Source organism: Hyperoodon ampullatus, assembly GCF_949752795.1.
Source record: "Hyperoodon ampullatus genome assembly, chromosome: 12".
Lineage (NCBI taxonomy): Eukaryota > Metazoa > Chordata > Mammalia > Artiodactyla > Ziphiidae > Hyperoodon > Hyperoodon ampullatus.
In genome coordinates, this window is record NC_136925.1 from 53,565,210 (window position 1) to 53,581,661 (window position 16,452).

The 16,452-nt window shown below is 43.4% G+C and overlaps 1 protein-coding gene across 1 annotated transcript; it reads left to right on the plus strand.

The window, feature by feature from the left end:
- Positions 1-3,140: 3,140 nt before the first annotated feature.
- On the plus strand, positions 3,141-13,178 carry HEY2 (hes related family bHLH transcription factor with YRPW motif 2; the record flags this gene model as incomplete). Its single annotated transcript, XM_079716537.1, has 5 exons — positions 3,141-3,223; positions 5,376-5,454; positions 5,587-5,670; positions 7,990-8,071; positions 12,493-13,178. 5 exons carry the CDS (start codon positions 3,141-3,143, stop codon positions 13,176-13,178), a joined length of 1,014 nt encoding a protein of 337 aa, XP_079572663.1.
- Positions 13,179-16,452: the final 3,274 nt, after the last annotated feature.

Genomic DNA, 16,452 nt, shown 5'->3' on the forward strand with positions numbered 1-16,452 from the left:
ATTTCGTTTGTAGGGAAGTTCTTCGTATCTTTCGGTCTAATTATCTCATTGTACAAATCTTTGAAAAGGAACGAACTGTGGTTTGCTCTGCGCGCGGACATCTTTTCTTCTGCCCGAGTTCTCCCTAAGCCTTCAAGCAACTTTCACTGAAAAGGATGTCGCTGAGGGGCGATGAAGCTTGAAATCCCGCGGTCTTCTCATTCTCTTTTCTTTCTCTCTGCAGACGCCACCCCTACACCTCGCTCCCGCACTCCAGAGAATCCACCACCGTTTTTAATGATGCTGGGGCGTTTTAAAGAGTTTCCTCCGTTTCTCCCTCTGACCCGAGAAGCACTTTCAGTGTTAGACAAGGCGCCTGACCAGGGCATAGGCAAATGGGATATTCGAGGGGAATAAAAGACCTAATTGAAAAATCTCGTGCTGCCTAATTGCGGTCAAGTATCTTGCAGATAAGTTAGCATGTTATTAATCTGGTCGTGCTCAAAACGCCGAGGTCTTTTGCCTTACGCATTCTTGTTTATTTAACAGACGTATAGAGCGCTTACCACGTAACAGGCACTGTTCTAAACGTTTTTAAAATATGACCCTCTTTGCTTAAGAAGTATTTTTTAAGCGACAGTAAATCCGCGTGTGCATTTCGAACGTCCCTGCCATGTTTTTCTTTATAGCATGGTACAGTGGTTAAGTCTTCAGGGACAAATATGGAAGAACTTTAACCAGCTGCAACTTTATTTCAAGCAAGTCATTTCCCTCTTCGCAGTTTTTTGCAATTATTATAATTAAATACAGTAGGATAGTGAGAAAGAACTCTTAAATTTTTTTTCCGGTGATGATCTCAGGTTTTGCCCCCGGCGTTTCGAAGCGCCCGCTAATTTGATCGCGTGGCCAAGGTTAATTGCATCTGTAGACATTCGCTTTCAGAAAAATGCGCACCCTTCGCTGAAAGTCGTGAAGGCTGAGTTCGCCCCAGGCCGGAGGCGGCGTGTCCCCGCGTGGCCTGCGCGAACTGGCCGCGGGCGCATCCGCCGGGGAGGTGGGACGGGCGACCCGCGCAGATCTGGCTCTTCCCTAGCCGGGCTGTGAGGACCGAGAGCCGAGTGACGTCGGGGGAGGTCGGAGCCGAAGGGAGGCGAGCCCGCTCGGCTCCCCGCAGCGCGCTCAGGCAGCCGGCGCTGCAGCGAAGCAAAGGCCCGGAGACCCGCGCGGAGGGGAGGCCCACAGCCGAGCTGGGGGGTCACCGCCCCCTGCGGCCTCGAGCTGACCGGGTGCATCCCCACCAGGCCCCGCCCGGCTCCCGACGACTGTGTGTTTGCCCGGTGTTAAGTTTCAGAAGTCAGGATGGAACGTTTCGGGTTTCTGTTCACACGGTTATTGCAGGCGCCGCGGTGGGGACCGCACAAAAGAGACGAGGGCGTGTGGGGAAGGGGTTTTGTGGTTTAACGAGGGCTTAACCCGCGGACTGCAGGTCCTTCCCGCTCTCCCCCTGCCCTGCCCCGGCCCGGGCCGGGTCTTTTCAAGTCTCATCCCTTCCTCTTCTCCTCCCCGCCCCGCGTCGGTCTTGTGTAAGGAGAGAATGGAGTGTCAGAGGGGGACGCCCTAAGCAGATCCCCAGAAAAATAAGACTCCGTCGTGGCGTAGGGCTGTGGCGACTGATTGACGCCTCTCTCTCAGAGGCTTTTCTGCCCTAAGCACCGAGCTGTCCCGGCGCAACGAGAGGAGTCTCGAGCTCGACCCCGACCAACCCGGCGCCCGCCTCCCGGTACCGCGGCGCCCAGGCGGGCCCACCGCCTCCCGCTGCCCTCACATAGACACAACTGCGTAGCGGGTTCAAAAAAGTACCTCAGAGCATGGAGGGGAAAAGCAGCTTGAAAACATGTTTTACAAGCACATCTAGAGTTTTATACAACCCACGCTGTCCAGTGCACTGGACACGCATTCGTCTTTTAGAAAACAAATTAAATTTCCAAGCGCGATTTTTTTTCACGTCCGGGATTCTACTTAACTCTACTGCTGCGACTACCCAAATCAGGGAGTGTGGAGAATTGCAATTATCTGGATAATCCAAGCCCGAAAAAGTCGAACTTGAAAAACTACTAAACTTGTGTCCTGAAACACCCGCATCATTGCTCTAGTCCTTCCTGCCACCAGAGTAGACACAACTCCAGCCCACGGTCTACTCAGCGGGATCTATTATCCACAGCCTCAGTGGCCAAATGGAAAGAACTGATTAGGTGCAAATCGAAAATCGTTTGGTGGCCGGTCTCTCAGACCCTCCGACCGCCAGCTGTTAAGTACCTGGTCGGGGAAACTTGCGTCCTTATCTGTTCACAGCCCAGAGGCCGCGGAAGTAGCCTTGGGAGTTGCCAAAGAGAAAAGCAACTTTGATTTAGGGTTTTCGAAAACCCCAGAGGGCAAATGTGACCGCCAGGGTCAGTCAGTCAGCAGTTTTGGTCCAGACAAGGGACAGCCGAGTGGGGCGGTTCGGTTAAGCCACGGCGCCTCCCGACGTCACACACGCTCGCTCACACTCAGCCACGCGCTTGGGGTTATTCTTTAAACACAGGGCTGAAACTTCACCGGCAGACTGCTGGGTGCGGAGGAGCGACAAAACCCGAGGTCCAGAGCCCGCCCCTCGCCAGGCCGCCCCCACCCCCGCCGCGCCCGCGCCCACGTCCGCGAGCTTCCCTAACTAGAGTTAGAGACTTCGCGCTCCCGCTCGCCGCCGCCTCTCCCCACCCGCGCTCAGCTCCCGGGCCCCAGATGCGCGGTCGCGTTCCCACGCCTCAGCCGGAGCTCCGCGGCGGGCTCTGGCGAGCGCGGCCCCGCCCCTCCGCTCCGGCCAATCCCGGGCCACGCTGACTCCAGAGGAGGCGGTGCCCGGCGGAGCTGCGGGGGCCTGCGCGCTGGAGGCGGGCGAGGGGGCCCCGCCCGCGCGGGGAGGCGTGGCCGGCGCCGGCTCTTGCGGCCGAGCTGGGCTGCAGCGTGGGAAAGAGCTGCGAGGAGCCGACCGCGCCGCCGCCCGAGCCGCGCCTGCCCGGGCCCAGGGAGGGCGGGAGGGAGGAGGCAGGCAGGGAGGGCGCTGCGTCCGGCTCGGTGTCCGAGGCTGCGGCCCGGCTGCACCCCGCGCGGTGTTCGCCGTGATGAAGCGCCCTTGCGAGGAGACGACCTCTGAGAGCGACATGGACGAGACCATCGACGTGGGGAGCGAGAACAATTACTCGGGGTGAGCGCGGGCTCGGCGGGAGCTGTCCGGAGCCCGAGGCATCGGGGAGCTTTGTGTACGAGCGGCTACTTGGAAATCCCGAGGTTCCTCTCCGCCGCGTTCTAACCGAGCGGGGAAAGTTTTGCCCGAAAAACTTTCAGGGGTGGGCGCTCACGGAGCGCGTGTTCGGGTGGGGCGAGGCATGTGGGTTTGCACCTTAGGGGTGGGGCGGCTGAAAGTGTGCAGAGGTTGGCGAAGGAGGGTCCCCGGCTGTCAGCGTTGGGCGTGCGGACTGGCACGCCCGGGAGACGGGCGACGCCCCCGCCACCGAAACTGCATTTGGGAGCACTTTCAAAATGGGCCAGGCGAAGAGGAAGAAAAATGATTTTTTTTTTATTTTTAAAGAGATTAAAAGATGACTTGTTTTTGGAGCCATGAAAGCAATTAGCGATGTCAAGGCTAAGTAGGCTGAGATTTCCAGGTTGATCGAATGTGACTTGGTTGACGGGAGTGTGAGTGACAGATGAAGGATCGTTTCAAGCATCATCTCTTTGCTTGTTCCTGAGTCTGGAGAAGATCGAGATCGTGATCACGGAAGCCAGACCTCCACTTTCCAGTGACAGAGGGAGGTTATGGAGTCGTTTTAGTGCCAAGGCGGGTCAAATGATAATTGCTTCTAATTGGCATCCCCAGAAGCACCTTAATTATTTATCTGCAGCTGTCACTCAAAGAGTAAAATTCTACGTTTGGAAACCTGGTTTTCTTTCAATATTATTATTCTAATATGTACAAACCTTAGCCTGGAATCAGCAAAAGCAAAGATATTTGCTTGAAACGTTGTTTGCAAAGTATCTTCTAATTATTAAAGTGTTGTGTCATCTTAAAAAATGAGATCCGGGGCTTCCCTGGTGGCGCAGTGGTTGAGAGTCCGCCTGCCGATGCAGGGTACACAGGTTCGTGTCCCGGTCCGGGAAGATCCCACATGACGCGGAGCGGCTGGGCCCGTGAACCATGGCTGCTAAGCCTGCGCGTCTGGAGCCTGTGCTCCGCAGTGCGAGAGGCCACGGCAGTGAGAGGCCCGTGTACCGCAAAAACAAACAAACAAACAAAAAAAAAAAAATGAGATCCGAAAAACAAAAGATGTCATGTGAAAGGTGAAACCAGTTGAGAAGGGGGTGGGAATGAGGGGAACAGTTAATTCAGAAATAAGATCCAGAAGTGAGAAGGTGAGGTAATAAGAACCTGGTGTGTGCAATATTTCTATAATGAAAGAGAACAAATAACAGGAACCTGGAGAATTTGAGAACATGAGGAAGCAGAGTATCTATGAATTATGAAGAGAAACAGATACAAACTAGAAAGGATCATAAAAATTATGTGACAATATAGTGATTTGACTGAACTTTTGATAATAAATTTTTTTTTCATTAGCAAACTCAAGATGGATTACAACTCTGAGAGGTTTAAGCTTAGATTGAAGGCTGAGAGATACTCACCTAGAGTTTTATTTTTAAAGTAAAACATTTACCTAGTAGTTGATCTAATTTTAATTTTTCTATTAGTGGCATATTTAATTTGGGGTCATTCTTTTGGAAGATTAATATAGAAAATATTGAATTTGTCATTTTTTTTCTTGTATGACTACTTGGAGTTTTGAAATAGTAAGGTAACTTCTGTTTAATTTAAAGATTGCATCTAGGGACAACGGTTTGACATGTGATGGCTGTATATCTATTTGATAGTAATTATTTTAAAATAGCTTTGCTTTGTTCAGTGGGTCTTACCAGAGGGAGGAAGAGGGATGCTATTAGAGACTTATTGACTTTTAAGAAACATTTATGAGTGGAACTAGGAAGTACTAATATCTAACTTCTCACCCTGACTGCCCATAATTATTTCATTGGGAGGCTCAGTAAAAGTTTAAGGATGTTTTTGCCAGTGGATTTGACATCTGGATTACTCATTAAAATTAAAAGAAAAAAAGTCATGATTCATATCTGAAGAGAGATATAAGGGCTGAAAGCAAAGTCTGTAAAGAGCAAGAATTAAGAATAAAATAATGCTGATCTGAACTGTGCTATCACTCTGAATATTTAATGGGTGCCATGAAGCACCCAGAAGAAAGCAATTGTTATGTTAATGCAGCACCTGACAAACTCTTCTTATTTCATAGACAAAGTACTAGCTCTGTGATTAGATCGAATTCTCCAACAACGACATCTCAGATTATGGCAAGAAAGAAAAGGAGAGGGGTATGTGATTTTTTTTGTCTTTTTATTTCATGTAATCCAGCCTAATGTGTAGCAGTTGTATTTTTCCATTACGAGTAATTTTATCATTTGTGTATTCATGAACTTTTGTTGTTGTTTTGCTTTTGGGGATAGATAATAGAGAAAAGGCGTCGAGATCGGATAAATAACAGTTTATCTGAGCTGAGACGACTGGTGCCAACCGCTTTTGAAAAACAAGTAAGCTGCCCCCCCATCCTGACCACCCCACCAGTGAGCTCAAAAAAGCTGATTCTCTCATCTGGCAACGTGGGTTCTTCTTAAAGCTCATTAAAATAATGGTGTATGTGCCGTGATCTGGCACAGAGCAGCTATTTCAATAAAATGCTTTGTTGTGGCAAAACTATTAAAAACATAATCCATCATGAAGTTGAAAAACATTTCCATTCTCTAGCTTATTTTCCCCTTAAGGGTAACATGTTCATGCTCTCTCTGTTCTTTCTGTGAATACCAGTAGTGGTTTTGTTTAAAACTGAGCTGTATGTAGTCTTCTTCTTCTTCAGAAAAGATATCTATGTGAAATTTCATTTTTGTCTCAAACTATTCTTTAAAAAGTAAGCTTTTTATTTTAAAAAATAATCAAAGCCGAGGAAGTAACACCTCTAGCTCTATTTCCTAAATAATAATACTAACAAAATTTATTTACCAAACACTTGGTTTCATTTTTAATCCCTGGCTTAATAGAATGATGTTTGTTTTGAGGCATCTTTGTGGAAGTTTGGTAAAAATCAAACTAGCCACAAATTCCCCTTTTCAGAATTAAAGTATTCCTTTACCAAAAAAAAAAAAAGGAAGGAAAAAAGATTTGCACACTTAGTAAAGTAGGAAGCCAAATGTTTAAATCTTCCTTTTCACTTTGGAAGAGTTGTGTTTTTCCTCCTGCCGCCATGGCTGATAGATTTCAAAGAGCATCTTTCAAAGAGTATGGCATCATACCTTTGTTGAAAATAACTTTCAATTAAATTCAAATAGGGTATAAGACAGCTGTTATTTGTTTATTCCATTTTGTTGTTTACTTCATGAACCACAAACATTATAAAGCAAGCCCTACAAAGCCCTTGGAAATTATCCAGAAACTGCAGTTTTGTTATTAGTCACTTTCACTGAAACTACTGTACGTATTCATGGAAAAACTGAACATTGACAGAAGTACAAGTTGTCAAATGCTGTTGACTATACATTTTTAAGAGAAAAAAGGCACCACTCTATAGGCTGAAACTGTCTTTAATGAGCTAAATGTAAGGGGCAAATTGTAGTTTTGATTATTAGCATTTCCCATGACAATACGTTGAAAATGAAAATATCAGGAATCAGTGATGTTTTTACTTTCAGTGCTGTAATGTCTACAATTATGAGAAACAGTTTGGTGATTTTTTTGGCGGGGGTTTCGGGGGGTTGGAGTTCGTTAGATTTTTTTTCTTAAATGTCGACTTAAACCTTAAAAGCAAACCTCAGTAGTTTGGCAGTTAGTTACCATAAACACAGGCTTTCCCATTTGCTGAGCTTGGCGACCAACCCTAGAGAGCTGGCCCTGTCACAATATAATTAGAAGAGTGTTCTTTCAAGCAGTTTAAGTCACTCTGGCACTCTCACCATGTACTGGGTGCTGACAATTTTCACAAAACAAGTAAAGCATAGGAACCTGAAATAAACTGCAGTTTCCTTTTCAAGAAAACATACTGATTTAATTATTTAGCTCTTCCAAGAAATTACAAGCCACCCACAGCCCTCTGAGACAGTTTGAAGTGGCACATTTGTATTTCAGTTGGTTTCCAGAGGTTGCCTTGTTTTAAAATGGGGGAGGGGCATAAAAATATAATGAGAATTTTATTAAGAACTACTTTAAAGGGTTCAAATATCCTTAAGCATTTTGATGCTTATTAGATTAAAGTTAGATTATGCTTCCTTGTTTATGATCTTGGAATTTACAGTGACACCTGCTGGTAATTATTGGGAAAAAAAAAACCCTTGGAAGTCTTCTCTTCACACTTTTGGTTCTATACTTACAGTGGTGTAGTATGAATTACCTTAAAGGCAGAATAGAATTTTCTATTTTTGAAGAATATGCTTTTTAACAATAATTTGCTGAGATCCTATCTGCTTTTCCTCCAGAGTTGGATTCAACTGATCTAGACTTCAGCATTATATAAGACTATTCTATATCCCTTGATAAAATAAAGTATATTATTAACCAGTTTGATGCAGTTTGAGATTTTTGCAGTTGTAGTAGTTTGGGTAGAGTGATCTTAGTGTAATTAATTTTGTGTTTAAAAATTATTTATTATGACTTTTAGTCTTTAAAAGTTAAAATGGTAAATATCTGTCATTAGGTGTGATACAGTTAGTGTTTTCATGTAAAGTTCAGGAAGAATTCATATTTTTCTGTGAAAAAGTTAAACTTAGAATTTTCTAGTGAGAGGGAAAATTAAAAATTCAGGGTAAGTTTTTCCAAATTCATTTCCATAAGACTTATAAGATTTTTATTATTTGTTTATTCAGGGATCTGCAAAGTTAGAAAAAGCTGAAATACTGCAAATGACAGTCGATCATTTAAAGATGCTTCAGGCAACTGGGGGTAAAGGTAAGTAGGTGACTTCATCCCCCACCGCCGCCCCTTCTACCTTTCTCTTTTCATTTTTTCTCCCTAAGATTGTAAGGAAGTCATAGTTGAACAGTTCTTTAACGAGCTGCGATAGGAGGTCCCAGATTAAAGCTGTGGAAATCAATGCTAATGGCAGGATTGAACTCGTGGGAAAGAACTTCTGGAACAAAAGAAGCACTTGACCCTGGGCTTGTGTTTGCTTTTATAATACTGTGGGAGTAAAGCTTCATTCACAGCAGCCTGGTCAGAGGTTTGTTTGGGACTTTCAGAAGTGCATGCTGGAATTTGTACAGAAAGACAAAACAAACACACAAACATCCAAACATAAACAGGAGGTTAGACTCAATCTTTTTCTCTTCTTCTTTCCCTCTCCCCAGTCCCCCGTTAAATCAGGGATAGGACTCACTATAATGCAGCTATTCCAAAGGAAGTGAATTTTCATTGTTGTTTTCAGAGTTTCGTTGATCTTGGATTTAGACCACACAGAGCATTTGAAGTGCAGGTAGCGAATCTCTGTCCTGGAAACCACTTGATGGAGCAGTCACCCCTGTGTAGAGCAACCAGGAGCAGGTGCCCTGGGCCCAGTGCTGTGGAGAGGTGTCTTCTGTACTGGATAGTGATTTAGGGAAGAATAGTCCAGTTCCTGACCCTCACTTCATGCTGTGAATGGACTTGAGATCCTAAACGATGTAGTATTCATTCAGATTTCATTATCCCACTTCTCACACATCACTCAGACTTGATTTTGCCCTTTTATATCTTTTTCACCCTTCAAGCAGGCCTTTGGTATTCATCTTAGCCAAGGGTGCTGTTCCATATATTTGATAACTGGGTAGGGAGAGGGTACCACAGGGGCTAAGTGCTGCAGCTACACCCTGAACGCTTATCTCTGCGCAGCATTAGCCTTTTATTATGTAGTATCAGAGTTTGCCCTAGATCAGGACAGGGACAGGGCATTGGAGGGAAATAGATGTTTATCAATTGGTACAGAAGCATTTCAGTGTTTAACTCCAGCTGAGGACCTGTGGAGCATCAGCCCTGACCTTCACCATCTTTTACCTGTGTGAGGTGGGGGGGAGTGATCATTGTAAAGGGACGCCCTCACACACGGTGTGACTTACCCTCTGTTGTACCTTCTCAAGGAACCGTCCTGCCTGAATAACCATCCTGAATGGGTATGGAATTGTGATTTCTACTCTTTAAAATGTAGCCCTCAGCATAGGCTGCAAATATTCTTACGTAATAGGGAAGAGAACTGGATGAAATTCTAGAAGCCTGTGATCCAGCCCAGCTTGGCCACAGACCCACCTTTAAGCCGAGACAGAGGTGCTGGGCTGCACAGGGAGGCCTGTACTAGCACTCTGAGCCCTCAAGGCCCCCCGCCGCCCCAGGATTCTGTCTCTACACCTGCTCCCTCAGGATGTTAGGGGACTGATAGGGTTAGTGATCGTGCAGGGAAAGTTGTTTGATTGCTTTACTTCCCTTGGCATTGTTAGCCACAAGGCTAAGAATTTTTATCAGCATTTCAAATATTTGGCATGAGCTATACTTCTAAAGAGTAATATTGTTCTTATGCCTTATTATAAACACTAAGTTCCATCTTGGTTGCTATTCTTGGCTACCTGAACAGTCCTAAAATTCATCCCAAAATAGTTTGTGAACAGACATTTCCGAGCAAGCTCCATACAAGTCGCCTGACTGCCAGCACATTAGAGAGGTCACCTCGCAGGAGAACGTGTGGGCCTTGAAGAAGTGGGGCTGGCAGTGTGGGCTCGAATTGTTAAAGACTCACAGCTGCTATGGGGGCCTCAAAATGTACTGGTGAAGGACAGACACTGCATTTGGGTTGCCTGGTTTCAAATCCTGGCTTGTTTTTCTTTTCTTTCTTTTTTTTTTTTTTTGGTCTGTGACCCTAGATAAAGGGCTGACCTTTTCTGAGCCCCAGTTTCTTCATTTGTAAAATGAGGACAGTGACAGTGTTCACTTCACAAGGTCGTTGTGAGCTTATTCACTTAAAGCCCAGAGAGCAGTGATGGGAGTGGTGTGGACCCCTGTGCTCTGATTATTGGCCCAAGATGCAGTCGCAGGAAACAGTTGCTCATCATCATTTCCCTCTGCATTCAGCAACAGTATAGGAATTACATAATTTATATTCCTTAAGATGCAACAGAGAACTCACCCATATACAACCACATACAGCTGGCAAATCACAAATTTCAACTACTTCATGCCGACTCATGAAGATTCTTGGAAGCTCCTGGGGTACAATTCTGTTGGTCCATTCTTTAGTCTGTCTTGGTATTGCAGGAGTTTCTAGAGAGGATTTAGTAGAGTAACCTAAATTTCTAGATCCCTCTGGGTTTCTGGACTCTTGTCTACTCTGATGATTATCTCCCTTCTCTCATGAAGTCAGAAGTCTGCAAAGCCTTGCAGAGAACCCTGAGGACTCTTATGTGAAGTCTTTCTTTGGAGGCGTCTTCTTCAGGAAGAACTTTCCCTCCTAATGCCGGGGGCTTTATTGCTGACCATGCTGAAGTCCTGGGATGATGACTCTTTTTGTTGCTGATCTTCCACATTTCATGATATTCTCTTATGTCAGCTTTGTGCTGTTGTTGTTACTGCCTTAATGGTGTATATTTTTTCCTCAAATTTCTTTTTGGGACTTCCAAATTTCTGTTGAAATTCTAGCTCTTGGACTCTGAATATTGTGACTACTATTTTCCAAAGTGCTAGTCTAATTGTTAATAGATGATAAACAAAACAGGTAATACTTTGATCTACAAAAACATAAAAAAGGTAATGTAGTAAATGCCTTAGATGAAAATAACCTCGTTCGAATGTGGTATTTCTCATTTATGTATATACACATCCCCGAAGTGAGTAGACTAAATTTTAATTAGAAAATTGTTTAAAAAAAAAGTTGCAAATGAGAGAAAAGTCTAAAAAGGATACGTTTATACATACTAGAGGTCACTTATTCAAAGTGGTGACATTTTCCCAAATGTCTGATTACTATCAGTACGCTAAATTGGCACTGATACTAATCAGATGTTACTATTTTCTATTCTAATGTATTATCTTTGGATAAAAAGCTATTCTTGGGGCTTCCCTGGTGGTGCAGTGGTTGAGAGTCCGCCTGCCGATGCAGGGGACACGGGTTCGTGCCCCGGTCCGGGAAGATCCCACATGCTGCGGAGCGGCTGGGCCCGTGAGCCATGGCTCCTGAGCCTGCGCGTCCGGAGCCTGTGCTCCACAACGGGAGAGGCCACAACAGTGAGAGGCCCGTGTACCACAAAAAAAAAAAAAAAAAAAAAGCTATTCTCATAAATGTGACCAGCTCTAGCCATTTTAATGGTAGTAACCTTAGGTGTAAGGGTATGTGCATACACACTGACACAATTAATATACACTTTTTTCTTGGACGGATGCCAGAAAAAAGTAAGCTAACCAATGAAAGAAATATATATTTGGACTTCAGGAAAACTAGGAGTTATAGTAATGTTATATTACCTGATAGAAAAATAAGATCTTCAAATTAGTAACCAAATTTTTAAAAATCATTTTGCTTCCTTAACTTTTTTCCATACAAAGTAATGGTGTTTTCATTTTGTTGATAAAAAACACTGAGTCGGGCTTCCCTGGTGGCGCAGTGGTTGAGAGTCCGCCTGCCGATGCAGGGTACACGGGTTCGTGCCCCAGTCTGGGAAGATCCCACATGCCGCGGAGCGGCTGGGCCTGTGAGCCATGGCCGCTAAGCCTGCGCGTTCGGAGCCTGTGCTCCGCAACGGGAGAGGCCACAACAGTGAGAGGCCCGTGTACTGCAAAAAAAAAAAAAAAAAAACAAAAAACAGTCAAGAAGCATTTATGAATTTATTAAGCAGTTCTGGCACATTTCTAAAAAAGTCCTCAAACTGCTCATATGCATTTCACATCTCGGTTATAAATGCCAAGAGAGTGAGGATGTTTCAGATAAACCCTTTAATCTCCAATTCATGTGACAGAGACAGAGAGACTGGTACTTTGTTATACCGTGGAAAAGTTTACTAGAAAATTTCACTATCCCACAATACAAAAGAAGAGACACTATTTTTTTTTTTCTGGAAGTGTTTGAAACACAGATGTTCTTAATTCTTTTCCCCACTGTGCTATTTGGTTGCAGGAACAACTGCAGTACATAGCATTGCCAGAGTTGTCACACATGTGAATTGCAAAGTGCACTTTCTTAACTTCTGCAAAAATTACAACCATAAATAGCTGGCAACGTTCTCAGAAAGGATCGTCGTTCTCCTTAAATCTCTGAAGGACAGGGTGGAACGTAGGTGGTGGCTACTCTTCATAATTGTATCATTCTTTCTCTCACTGTCTCTCCTGGCCCCCACTTTGCTCAAACCTCCTTTCAGGCTACTTTGACGCCCATGCTCTTGCCATGGACTTCATGAGCATTGGATTCCGAGAGTGCTTAACCGAAGTGGCAAGGTACCTGAGCTCTGTGGAAGGCCTGGACTCCTCCGATCCACTGCGGGTGCGCCTGGTCTCTCATCTCAGCACGTGTGCCTCACAGCGAGAGGCGGCGGCAATGACCTCCTCTCTGGCCCACCACCATCACCCCCTGCATCCTCACCACTGGGCGGCGGCCTTCCACCACCTTCCAGCAGCCCTGCTCCAACCCAGCGGACTCCACGCCTCGGAGCCCACGCCTTGCCGCCTCTCCACCACTTCAGAAGTGCCTCCTACCCATGGCTCCACCCTCCTCACGGCCACGTTTGCCCACGCAGACTCTGCCCTTCGGATGCCGTCAACAGGCAGTGTCGCCCCCTGTGTGCCACCTCTCTCCACTTCTCTCTTGTCCCTCTCAGCCACTGTCCACGCGGCCGCTGCAGCAGCCACGGCAGCTGCGCACAGCTTCCCTCTGTCCTTCGCTGGGGCGTTCCCCATGCTCCCCCCAAACGCAGCTGCAGCCGTGGCAGCTGCCACAGCCATCAGCCCTCCCTTGTCGGTATCAGCCACGTCCAGCCCTCAGCAGACAAGCAGTGGAACAAACAGTAAACCTTACCGACCCTGGGGGACAGAAGTGGGAGCTTTTTAAGTTTTCACTGAACTTCTTGCAGTAGTAACTGAATGTCCTTCATTTCAGAGTCAGCTTAAAACCTCTGCACCCTGAAAGTAGCCATACAGATGTCTGCGGATCCACAAAGGAACAATAAAGCTATTTGAGACACAAACCTCAGAAGTGGAAATGTGGTATTATCTTTTTTCTCTGTTTCAGTTTAAGGCAGTTTGGTAACTGACATCAGCAACTTTTGAAAATGTCACACTTGTTTTCATTTAGAAGTCTCCTGGAAAATACACGGACTGAACCATCCAGCAGTGCATCACGATGTCTGAATTGGGGAAGAAAAATGCCCTGACTGAATTTTCTTGAAACTAAATGGAAAAAAAAAATATTCGTGTTTCATAAGTGCCTGAGCTAGTAAAGTTTTCTTTTGAACATACAACGTTGCACAAGTAAAGAAGAGCGTAGAGGTTAGGTTAGGAAAGGAGAAGGGAGAGAAGTCTTGCATTAGGCTGCAGACGTTTTAGTACAAATACCAGAAAAGAGCACTCTGTTGAAATCCACAGGTTTTTATTGGCCAAAAGGATTGCTGAAAGTAATTTTCAAGTTGAGAAACCTAGTTTTATCTTAGTTTGCTTTTTTTGTACAAACTTGCCAAGTTGTGACATTTAACAATGTATTAGTATAAGCAATTATTACGTCAGTGCTCAGATTAACAAGCATTTCTGCCCTGCCTGCAAACCCCCAGGCACTTCTTTTTTTATGGCTCAAAATATGGTGCTTCTTTATATACAACATGCATTTATAGAGTGCACCTCGAAGCAGTTGCCTACTGTGTGCCCACCAGAGGCTATCTGACTCATGCCAACTTGAAAACTCTCCAGTTTGTAAAAGTTTAATTTATTCAGTTTCATTTGGACAATTTTTACATACTTATCCTCTTCATTTCATCCCGATAACATGTAAAATCTATTCTTGTCACCTTTTGGGGAGAAGTTGCATTTCTGGAAGTGATGAGGCAAGGAGAGGACAATGGGAAGAGAAAAGCCACGATTTTTAAATGTCCTTTGTCAAGCTTGTGATTGTATTTGATCCCAAATCAAGATGAATGTATGCAATGAGATGTACATAAATTATTTTTGTCCATGCCTAGACTAGTGCTACATAATGGTGTTGTTTTTATTTTGTTTAATGACAAAATAATCTCTTAATACTTTGAAATTGAGCACGTGAGAACTTATGTTTGAAAGACAAAGACACAGCATGTATTATTATGCACTTCATTTCTCTGCTGTGTGGAGAAAGCAATAAACATTATGAGAATGTTAAACATTATGCAAAATTACACTTTTAAATATTTGTTTTAAAATTACTGTACCTAGTCTTTTTTGTATTACTTTGTAACCTTTTTCTATGCAAAAGTCTACATATCACTAATTAAATGAAGTCCTTTTTTGACCATTTTTATGTGGATGAGTTGCTTTGCAGAATGGAAAGTTGACATGAATTTCAAGCAAGGCCTTGTTTCGCTAACAAATTAAGCAATGGCTTTTCTTTTTCTCTTTCAAAGTCATTTGATATAATTCACGGCCTTGAAAATAGCATGTATTTGAACTTGTAAACTAATTAAGCATAGGTATGACATCATTTGGAGGTAGGAAGTGATCAGTTTTCTCTGCCTTTTATTCTTAACCATTCTTGGAAAAGTGCAAATACCAGAAAGTCAAATAACAGTATACTGAACATAGGGTAATAAGCTAGAATGTGTCATACATTTGGGGACTCAAAAATATTTATAGAGTATTTTTAAAACATCACATGCATGCATGATAGGTGTGTGTGTGTGTGTGTATGTGTATATATATATATGCCTCCTGATGATAAATTCTCTGTACCTACCTCAAGATTTCTTTTGATGCTGTAGAAATTAGGTATCCCTCCTTCTTCAGTGAAGCCTAAAATAGACTATTTCAGAGTTTCTGAAGCTGTTGGGCCAAACATATGAAGAATTTTTTAAAAAATATTTCTATTATGCTTATCAATTATGCTCAAAGTTAAAGAAAAAAGTGGGAGCCTCTTATTTTAGTTTTGAAAAATCAAGCATATAGTTTATCTAAATTTTTTCTGTAAGTGGGTGAAAAAATGAGCAAAAACAGATCACCTTTGTTCCCCTTGTCTGTAAGCTCTGTGACTATTGTCAGTTAGTGCTGATAGAATTAAGTAACACATAAGAAAATGGATTTAGTGGTATTTGGAGTTTGCTTTTTAATCGTGATTTGTGGATAGCAGGCATAGAAATAATTTGGATTTAGGATCTAATAGTTGATTCTGTGCCTGTTGTAATGTCAGCATTCAAATAACTTCTTTTTTTGGAATGTAAACTATTTTAGTGATCGGGATTCTTTTTTTTTGGATTAAATATTTTAAGATAAATCCCCTTCTTCTTGTTTTTATGCTCTTCCTTTTTTTTCTTACATTTTTTTCTTCCCAGTTACATATGGGTTATTATTTTTCAAATCATTTGTTTAAAATATTTGCCAGCCAACATGCTACATAATTGCTAAGCATTGTCAGTGTTCCTAAAGATAATCATTGTCAGTAATTTCAGTTGTTTAAAGTTCATTGGTTCTTGATCAGTGTTTCATATCTTCAGTTTTTAACATCATATTTCACTCTATTAAACTTACCATTGAGTTTTCCATCTCTGACCCGATGTTTTGTGAAAGTGGTATTTCACCTTTAGTTGTGGTAATTTTCATGTTCACTACCAAAACAGAAAAAAGAAAAATTTTGTTTATAGTTCAAGGGAAAAGAACTTCTAGGGTTTGATTTTTGGTGGGTTTTGTTTGTGTAAAAGTTAGTCCCAAAATTAACTCAAAGGATTTTTGGTGGGGGGGATAAAAAAGGGAAAAAAAGGAAAAGGAGGACTTTTTTAGAAATTTGGTTTTCCCCAAATGATGAAAGCTATATGTATGTCTAACTAGAACCCAGCTTTATATTTCACATCATTGAGCCAGAAAGTATTTATTGAATAACTACTGTGTGCCTAGCATTGTGCTGTCTACATCAGCTTTCTAATGTTATGGGATCCCACAGCCTGACTGATGGGTATGACTACCAACCTTGCTATTCATAGGGACCCTGAAAAGAAGCAGGTGCCCTGAAAATGAGGAAAGGGGTTCCTAGGAACAGCCAGGGAACCTTTTTCTCTCCTTGGGATCTTTGGCAATTACAAATATGATATTTCCTATCATATTTGGAGAAATCGGAGGGACTTTTATTTTTTTATATAAATTTATTTATTTAT